Below are 10,982 nucleotides of genomic sequence, written 5' to 3'. Positions count from 1 at the left end.
AACTCCTGGGTGCTAAAAAAGAGCGGGTTTGAAATGCACAATTCCCCTTTGGCACCCGTGCATGGCAAACACACCGGGGTTCGGAAATCCAAGCCTGGTCATGGCTTCTTACATGTAGCCCAGATGAGATGTAATCCTTGTCTAAACATGACTGCAGGGCGGACTGGAGGGTTTAAAAGGTGGGGAAATTTTGGTTAAACATATAAACCGGTCCTGCTGATGCATATGTTCACTATTCAATTAGTTGAAAATGCTCTTGACATCTGTTTAGAGTTTATATTCTGGACTAAATTAAACGTTTCATATTTACTACATATGTTTCATTTTAGTGTCCTAGTTTATTTTAATAAATCATTTAGCTATTCAGAATGTTCAGTAGATTACTGAATTTATCAAATGATCTTGAAAATCTTTTATTTCTCAGGGAAAGTGGTAGCTCAGTGGTTAAGGCATTAGACTTCTGATCGGAAAACCGTGAATTTAAATTTCAGCAACATCAAGCTGCTGGGCCCCTAAGCAAGGCCCCGAGTGCTGTAAATGTAAATGTACTACTTACCCGAGAACAGAATTCTCACCAGTAACAAATTCCTTCATCTTCAGTAACCGCTTTCTCCTGTAAGTATGGCGGATTATATGGAACAGCATTTTAACTAAATGTACATGTATATTTAAAACAATAAATACTAAAAGTATAGTTCACAGTAACACGTTTAGTACTTATTATTTAAATATTCAAGGATTTCCTAAATGCCTAGTTAAAAAAAACCTATAGAATGTTAAGTCTATAGTTCCCATTATAAAGTGTAGTTGTGTACATAATTGTAGAAACCATTGTAGAAAACTTCCTGGAATCTGGAGGCTGAATGACGTTCTAATGGCCCCCATTGATATCCAATAGATACCAACATCTGATCTGCGTGTAGCAAAAGGTGTTCTATTGATGGTCCTTGATGGTATCCACTAAACATAATGGAAAGCAACAAAATCCTATTTGAGACCACAGAGATCTATCTATCTATCTATCTATCTATCTATCTATCTATCTATCTATCTATCTATCTATCTATCTATCTATCTATCTATCTATCTATCTATCTATCTATCTATCTATCTATCTATCTATCTATCTATCTATCCATCCATCCATCCATCCATCCATCCATCCATCCATCCATCCATCCATCCATCCATCCATCCATCCAGCCAGCCAGCCAGCCAGCCAGCCAGCCAGCCAGCCATTCATCCATCCATCCATCCATCCCGATATTTATTTATCTATGTGCCAGTGTGGGTGTGTACTAGGAAAAAGTCACAAATACTGTCATTGGTTTTGTTTTTTATTGCTGTTTACTCTGTTTTTGCTACAGTTTAAAAAAAAATATTTAGATGTGAATAATTTAAAACTATCTGAAAATGTTTGCTCTGTACCTAAGAAGCCAAAATATAGAGGTATTCCTGTTACAGTAAGACAGATTTCGAACTATTCATGTCTATTTATACTTCTCAAGTCTACTCTTGTCGTTTCTACTATACACAGTGGTACACAGTACAGAGTAAAAACGAGACAACGTTCCTCCAGAACCCTGGTGCTACACTGAGCCTCCACGCTCCTGGGAAGATGTTTTACTAGATTTTGTAGAGTGCTTGTGGCGATTTGTGTCATTCAGCCCAAAAAGGTGTTAGTAAATTCAAGTAGTGATGTAGTGTGAGGAGGCCTGGGGTGCAGTCAGCATTCCAATTCATTCCAAAGGTGTTCAGAGTGCTTGAGGTCAGAGCTTTATAGGAGGCTACTCCAGATCTAGTTCAATCCATGTAAACCTTATCTTCATGGATCTTGTGTTGTGCACAGGGGCATGTCATGCTGGAACAGGTTTTGGGTCTTCTAATTCAAGTGAAGGGAAAATGTAACGCTACCACATCCAGTGACACCCTATACTATTGTGTGCATCCAACCTTGTGGTAAATGTTTGGAGAGGAACTACACAATGGCTGGAAATGTCAAGTGTCCCAATGTTTTACCTTATAGTGTAGTTTTGCACGTTGCCTGTGCTTCTGAACAGCGCCACCATGTGGAAATTTTAAATAACATAACACACCAGCACACACTAAAGATGCTCTCAAATTTATGGTATCTTGTTCAATTCAATTCAATTCAATTCAATTCAATTCAATTCAATTCAATTCAATTCAATTCAATTTTATTTGTATAGCGCTTTTAACAATAAACATTGTCTTAAAGCAGTTTTACACAGATAATGTGGTGATAAAAATTAATAAAATCTTCTTGATAAGTGGCGACTGTGAAAAGGAAAAACTTCCCGAATTGGCATAAGGAAAAAACCTTGAAAAAAACTAGACTCAAGGGGGAACCCATCCTCATCTGGGCTGCACCAAATGTCTATTTATTGCTAGAAAACCCATACCCACAAAATTAGACATTTTGTCATGTTACAGTTTTTCTCAGTTGCTTTAATTCTCAAACCTACTTGTTCAACCTCCACCTCATTTAATCACTTGTGCTCATCAAAAAAACAATTTCCTGTTGCTTTGGTTAAATTGCGAAAGCTTTTGTACATTAATTTAATCAATTGCGTACAAGTGTCTGCTGTTTCCTACATTATCAGTTGTTTATGTCATTCATTCATCCTTCATTCATTTTCTCCCGCTTATCCGTAATCCGGGTCGCGGGGGCAGCAGTCTAAGCAGGCCCCCGCCTTCGACTGCTGCCCAATCCTCACAGCACCGTCCCTTACGGTCCCCCCTGCAGGTGGTGAGCCCACGGGAAGGTGGCCCCACGTCACGGACCTTGATATTTCCCTCGTAAGGGACCCCCGGAGCATAGAGGGTTAAGGGCCTTGCTCAAGGGCCCAAGAGTGGCAGCTTAGCGATACCGGGGCTTGAACCCCAGACCTTCCTTGTTTATGTCATGTTGATCAAAATATATCAACAATATATATTTTGTTTATGTCATGTTGATCGAAATATATTATACTGGTTACACCTGAATAGTCTTAACCCCCAAAACATCTCAATATCCGATCATTGCATAAGTCACTGAATGCAAAATGGTTCAACCAGTCATTATCATCTGTCATCTAAAATTTCGATTAAACTTGTTTTTGTAAATGTGACTTGAATTGATGAATTGTGCAGATGAATCTTGAATGACACTAATGAAGAGGAATGTATGGCATCAGATCAACTAATAATCAATCAGTTCTCTAAACAGGTCAAAGGTGTATCTTGTGAATTGTGTCAATTGAAGAGTGTATACAGACAGAGCAAACAACTAAGAAACAAACGAACACTTGTACACAACAGTGTGAATGCTGTCCGGTCTTTTGCAATCAATATAAATCAAATATCCAATCAAATAAATGAATTTGTGCTGCTGAAATCCATTGATGCCAAAATGAAAGTCAAATTTTGTGCATTTTCAGTCTCTGTGATCCAAACCATAGTTTATATCAAGAAATCCTGAAACTGTGCACCATCATACTGACAACATGCCTAAACATTTTGATGATTTTGTTTGTAACCAATGAAAGAGGACTTTTCATTTTAATGGCAATGACATTACAAATACTTACTTTTGAGAGATGTACTAAGGATTTTGAGAAAAGTACAGACTTTTGCGAGAAACCCAATGTTTTGTGGTGTATGTACAAATTGTTTTGAGAAATGCACTTACTGGTTTGCAAAGAAAGATTCGAGAAATGCTCCAAAGCAACTGAGAAAAACTGTAATAATGATCAGTGCCTTCTAAATACCGCATTCAAATGTCATGCAAATGGACTTTAATGGCTTTATACAGGGATTAATGCCAGGGATGAACCAGACATCTCTTTATTGGATTTATCACAAATTAAACACAAATGAAACATCACAATAATACAAATATATACAACTAAGTGAAAAAAAAAGTAGTGCAACCCACGTCTATAACTTATTCACACATATGATCTTGCTGGATAAGCATATCTGTTATCACTTCCTGTACTGATATCAACTGGATAATATTGCAGTAGCGGCACAAGTGGAAATCGCATGCTGTTTGTTTTTAAGTTGCGGCAAGCTACATCACACAACACGACGTTATTATTACTGAATACAGTCACTTAATTCCAGCCGTGCTTTGCTAAGCATATTAATGCACGTGAAGTGTGATGACGAAATTACAAACGGACTTGAAAGCTTCCCGGCTCTGTTTCGGCCTCAGAAAGAAGTAAGGATTTACTGTTGTCTTGAATGACAGGTTGTCCTTTTTCAGAGATGCCTGGGAGTAAGGGTTCCTCATTTTTTAAAATATCCTCATCAGTGTCTTCTTGCGGCTGATTGGGCGGAGGAAGTTCCGGTTCCGGTTCGATTTCTACGTGCACGATGTCTTCAACGTGCTGCGGGGTTTTTCCTTTGTCACAAATTTCATGTACCTGTTAACAAAAAAAGAAAGCCAGATGTTTTAAATACGGATATGGAATAAAAAGACCTGAATGAAAAATAGACGCTAGTTGCATCACAGTAGAGTTGTGAAAATGAGACAAAAATGTTTTAGTACCATTTTGGCAAACGATGGGTCTTCTGTTTTGCCTGTGTTCAATAAAAAAAGAATGTTACTTTAAAGAACACACACATCCCAATATCAAAATCTTCAAATATAAGCCCAATATTAGCACACACACACACACACACACACACACACACACACACACACACACACACACACACACACACACACACACACACACACACACACACACACATATATAGATAATTGAATTGGCTTTACCTCTTCTGTAAAAAGCAAAACTTAAACATCCCAAAACCACTAAGAGCAGCACAATCAGTACCAAAGGTATGACGATGGCAAGTTTCTGACTCTGCACCTCTATAAAAAAAAAAAAAGAAAAAAAAAAAGAAAAAAAAAGAAAGGATTTCAACTTCTCATGCATACAGATATAAACTTTCATTATGTCCTTTAAAAAAAATCTTCTGTTCAGCCACTTTATTTATTATTTAAATATGTTCAAAAGCCTTCCTGATGAACTTCAGTAATGGTCCAGCAAGGCCATCTTGGTCTAAACTCCATCAGAAACACTGACTTTCTTGGAATATGCATACAATTTCTCCCAATAGTCTATTCTTAGCGTTTCTCTCGGGTGTGCTGATGGATTTTTTTGTATTACATTTTTTTTAACTCTATGTTGCCTAAACCCGAGAAACCGTAAATGCAACATTAAAAAAAATGCTAATTTTATGAGGGTAATATCGATGCTTCTGCTGGAGATAATGTCTGCTGTGCCGCCGTTGTGGCTGCAGTGAAAGGAGAGTTTTTGAATTGTGATTATTGAGTTTCTTGCTTTAGTAATGATGTAGGAAATATTTTCCTAAAAAAAAATTATTTCCTATATGATAATCCACCTACTCTATGAATAAACCCAATATCATTGATGTCCCACTGATTTCAGTCTATTAACCAAAGGAAGATATTTATTAGTATATCAGAGCTATAAGTAGAATACAGTCTACCACACCGATGCTATTTTTTTACAGTGGTGATGGCAGAGTTACTTCTTCCAGAAAAAGCTGCAGCTGTGCGTTTGTGCAGTTTCAAGTATTACACATAGCAAAGGAAGCGATACTAAATCAGTGACATCACCAAGTCTGTGTTTTCCCACCCACTTTTTCAGTTCCTTACTGAAGTACATAAACACGATAAGGCTACGTGGCCTAGACAAACCACTTAAAGCGCAACGAATAAATATGTACGCACCACACTCTCTGTCCGATGTGGAAGTGCCTGGAATAACTTCTTTGAATCCTGAATCACATCTGTATTACGAAGAAACAATAGAAATGAATTTTGAGTATGTAAAGGAAAAACAAAATTGACAACGAAGCGAGAATCACTATATTGATGCCGTTTTTGTATAAAAATAATTGTAAACATACAAGGTCCAAGGCTTGCAGATTGCTGCTGACTCAGCTTCGGAAAATGTACCATTGGGACATGGGGTACACTCTACATCGTTGTTTTCGCTGGCTGTAAAGACAAAAAACATGGGCATAAAATGCCTTGCAACCTGCTTTTGCAATAAAAACTCCAACGAATCCAGTGAATCCACTCATAGGAATTTGTGGACTGACAAAAATGACAATATTAATCAATACAAAATAAATATTTTCCCCTCCAATTCTTTTGGGACAGCCTGATTTTTCACACTCGAACACATTTCACACAATTACAATTGAATTTTAATGCATATTATAATTATTAAAATGATATTATACTTTTCTATAACTATACAACTACTATTTCTACTACTAAAATATTATTTTTTATATCTTTTTTTATTTATTTATTTATTTATATATATATATCTATATCTATATATATATATATATATATATATATATATATATATATATATATATATATATATATATATATTCTAAGTCTTTGCTTATGAAAAATTGTTATATAAATAAAATCTTAACATAATTCATGATAACTGGGCTATAAAAATCCTTATGCAACATACTAAAACATACAAAATGCTTCAAGTAGATTTTTCTGGTATCAGTACTTCACTATATTTCAGACAACTTTTTACTTTCCCTTATTAAATTTTTCACAACAATCTTTGTACTTTCTACTTTGTAAAAACTTTGTTCATTTCATTTCTCCCTGTTTTCTGCCCATTAACAGATTACTTCTCATTGCACTGCTTTTTTTTTTAACCTACCACTGGTGTATTATTTACTGGCAATCATGGACCACAAACATAGGCTAGCCTACGAAGCTAACAACAAGCAGGGCAGAAGCGTTTATTGTGGATGAGGCAGAGGGAGTCAGTGATGTTGACTGAGAACAGAGACCTTCCTGATCACCTGATCATCATCTTCTTTTCTCTGTGTGTGTTCTATATAGTGGATGTTCATCCTGGATACATTCATTAAATAACAAAATTGATATATTTATATATTAATATGATGTGAGGTTTAGTTACCAGCCTGACACTAAAACAGGTAGTAGTAATAGCTATTTTTACTTAAGTACATGTCAGGGCCCATAATTCTTTACTTTAACTTGAGTTAAAAAGTGTAGTCAGTACTTTATGTTTTATCAAAGTCTTTTAAAACATGAGTATCTGCACTTCTACTTGAGCGAAGGATGTGTGTACTTTTGCCATCTCTGAACACACTTACCAGGTTTGCTCACACTCTCGCCTGCTTTGCATACTCTGTTTTTCACACAGGAATCACACGATTGGCTACTGCAGTGATGGTTGGGTTTACACACACATGGACTTCTTTGTGTCTTGCTACGTACTGGAGTCTGCAAATTGAGGTCTGTTTAACCGAGAACAGGAAAAAAAAGTGGAGAGGAATGAAAAATCATCAAAAGTCTTTAGCATTTGAATCAAATTGATATTATAACTACATTTATATGCATCTTTAATGAGAATGTTGAACATTGAATTTGCACATTAAATTAAACTGTGGCAAAATGTAAACTCACTTGAGTCACAGCGGGGCTGGCGTTTGCACAGAGATTCCTTAGTGTAATTCTCCTGATATTCCCCATCAGCACAATCCAGGCAGAGTGGGTTTTCACAGTTGACCGTTTCTTTCATCATCTTACCTTGAAGACAGTTAGCATAATCAAGTGAGCTTGCATATACAAACATAAACATGTAACACCAAATGATAACAAAAAGAACAGAAGTCTAACATTACCTGGCTCACACATCTTGCAGCATTTACCATCCTTTAAATAATGGGTTTCCGAATCACAGGACTCAGCAACAACAGCTACAACCTATAAATAAATATAACACAAATCAAGCATCAAGACAAAACTTTACATTAGCTCTTCAATATCCAGTGAATATATGCACTAGAGCGAATGGTCCTCCGGGACCAAAATTTGAAATAATACAGATGCTAATATACAGAGAGTAAAAAAAGATAACAAGCAGCAAATACATAACACAGTATACATTTAAGTCCACACTCATTGCTCAAACCTCAAACTTATTAACTTGTATTATATTACTTTACAAAATATTTGTTTCACTTTTGTTTTGTAAAAGACCCCACAAAAGCATTGCGCCACTTCCTCTGATGCCCAGCAACGACAGAAGAATATGCATACGAACTTCTCTATTTATTTCACACCACATTGCTTTCAATAATCCCAAAATGTTTGTTTTGATTAGAATGAACTGTACATTCGGGATCATTATCTAACCCAAACAGGGTTCTATTAAGTAGCATATTTTGGTATTTAGTAAAAATAAGTCTTTACAAGGACTTGAACCTGGACCTTTAGGTGCAAAACAATAGATTACTGTTTTTCTCTGCAGTCTGTATGTATTTTCTCTGTGAAAAATTAGATGTGGCCCAAAATATGGTTAGTATATTTATACTTTACTTGTATTTTTTTTTTTAACTATGGCCATTTTTATTTAAACCTTTAACACACTCATCGTGAATGCTAAAGGTTACTGGGGGACTAATGGAGACTTCATTTTGAACAGGATGTTCAAATTAAAAAAATCATATATCATATGGTCTGAGGGGTGTTCGGAAAGTTTTAGCCATGCAGAGTATTAAACACCAGACTGCGGTGTGAAACCTGTCGATGACTATCTCAGTAAAATGATTTAACATGCCAATTTTTTTCATATTCTCAGATCTCAGACAAGATCAATGATGATTCCAGCAGATTATTTAATTAGCTAGGCAACAAGTTATGTTATAGCAAAATGATTTATTTTAGAAGGTATTTTACTTATGATGAATTGAGTGTGTATCATGCCTACAATTAGCAAAAGCACCAAGACTAAGTGAGGTTTTCACATAAAATTTAAATAATTTGACTTCTTAGCTAGTAAACATTTTGCATATAAAAACATGACAACTGAATTAACCTCTCTAGAGTGCTTTTTCGGAATATTTAATTCCTTAGATTTTCCTTTGGATGTTTTTGCTATCATCATCTCCTCAGGCCACTGATTTAAAATACTCTTCCTCACTGATGTTTTTCTCTCTGTCTTTTTTTCTCCTGCTCCTTATTGTCTTTCACTGATTTAACATCTGGTCCTAAAATATACATTTAACCGCTGTGCGTTCTGATGTTAGAAACATGACTTCGGATAATACTGTATACTAATTAATCCTTATTTTGATGAATAGCCTACATTTGCTGCAGCAATTTTACAATGCGCTTGTGTGACATTTACAGACTCTTCATCAAATCAAGGTCATTTTACCTCCCGCTGATCCATGACGTTACTGAGCATCTCAAAAACGAACGAGGAAGGATTTGGATTGGAATCAACATAAACATTATATTACTATGACTAAGGACTGCAATTTGCAGGAACACATCTTTATTTTTAACAAGCCATTACTGAACAGCACACATTTACATTTATGGCTTTTGGCAGATCCTCCCTTATACAGAGTGACTTGCATTTATCTCACTCATACAACTGAGTAGCTATGGAGTTAGGGGCCTTGCTCAGGGGGCCCAAAAGTGGATTTGGTGTGGCTGGAATTTGAATTTATGAACTTCGGAGCCAAAGTCCAATGCCTTACCCTCTACCTACTCCCTTCCCAGACCTTGACAATGACGTAACATATAGCGGACAGACATTCGGTGTCACCCAAATAAAGTTCCCTTTTGAATCTGGTTCCTCTCAGGTTTTCTTCCTTGTACCATCTCAGGGTGTTTTGATTTGAGTTTTGATCTCCTCTGTGCCTCATTCAATATGGACACACTTACAGGCAGTATCATATAAATTCACATTTTACAACCTATTGATCTCTGTATTGCTGCTTTGGGACAATATCCATTGTTAAAAGTGAATTAGATCGAATTGCTCCTAGTTTGGATGTGAACGATGCCACGCCCTCCAGCCAAATGCAGTAGTGACGTCAGTCCTAGCGCGTGATCAATATAATATTGAATATCTCTGTATATCCAATTAATCACACAATATTTCTGTTTAAATGTACCCAACTGACCAGTATTGTTTCACCCTTATGTGCGCGAATAGGAAAAACCCCTGGGGTAATTGTGAATTGTGTAGTTATTGTAGGCACTTTGAACTGAGCAGATGAAAACAACAGATGTGTGAAGCTCCTGAGCAGAGATACCCCCAGTACAAGAACGGAAAGTCCCCAACATTCATGGTGACGCTTTGACAACAATATGTATACATAATTAATAACTCTATGTTCTAATGAAACGCGCGCGCGCACACACACACACACACACACACACACACACACACACACACACACACACACACACACACACACATGCAGTTTAGACCGTGTATGAAATCGTTGACAGACACGTAAAGGCAAAATCCCAGTCTCAAAAACGAAAGTGAAAGTAAACCAGGGGTCTCTATAGACTATTGTTAATTGTGAATAAACCCTAAACCCTAAACACACTGTTCGATTCTGATTCCTGTAGAATCATTGATCACCGATACAATTGCAAATCATTCCGATATTAGATCCTGCGTAGTCCAAATACCAGAGAGCCGATTATAATGCTCAGGAAGATCCCTGGACTTACCAGAAGAATGAAGACGCTTCCAAGATGCATGGTTGCCCGTCGAGTTTGTAGCATTAATGTGAGTTAATAGCAGCGGAAACAACTATGTAGACAAAGAGAGCGGTTATAAAGTCTTTCAGTTCGTTCAGCGCAGTTAAGACTGAGGCACGCCCCTCGTAACGAAACGAGAGGGGATTTCTGGGCCCCTCCTTATCTGGGACCACGTGACCCTTTCCTACAAACCTCGTCATTCCCAGAACAGTGATTTTTCTGTGTGGAGTGCACCACTTTCTTTCCAAATACCTTCATTAATAGATGGATGGAATGGCTTTTCTGAATTCCCATAAAGTGTCTGTGTCTGTGTGTGTGTGTGTGTGTGTGTGTGTGTGTGTGTGTGTGTGTGTGTGTG

General features: G+C 36.8%; 1 protein-coding gene across 1 annotated transcript; it reads right to left on the bottom strand.

Annotated features, from left to right (window-relative positions):
- Window positions 1–3,830: 3,830 nt before the first annotated feature.
- cd40 (CD40 molecule, TNF receptor superfamily member 5) lies at window positions 3,831–10,757 on the bottom strand. The gene is made up of 8 exons (XM_083570585.1): window positions 10,595–10,757; window positions 7,738–7,819; window positions 7,520–7,642; window positions 7,207–7,350; window positions 5,950–6,040; window positions 5,771–5,829; window positions 4,758–4,885; window positions 3,831–4,430 (listed from the first exon to the last, which is right to left on the bottom strand). The coding sequence occupies exons 1-8, from the start codon at window positions 10,646–10,648 to the stop codon at window positions 4,176–4,178; spliced, it is 936 nt and encodes a 311-aa protein (XP_083426711.1). The 5' UTR covers window positions 10,649–10,757; the 3' UTR covers window positions 3,831–4,175.
- Between the last annotated feature and the right edge of the window lie 225 nt (window positions 10,758–10,982).

The sequence above is a fragment of the Silurus aristotelis genome (assembly GCF_946808225.1).
Source record: "Silurus aristotelis genome assembly, chromosome: 19".
NCBI classification, from domain to species: Eukaryota; Metazoa; Chordata; class Actinopteri; order Siluriformes; family Siluridae; genus Silurus; species Silurus aristotelis.
Note: the sequence above shows the minus strand (reverse complement) of the source record. Positions and strands in the feature narration are given on the sequence as shown.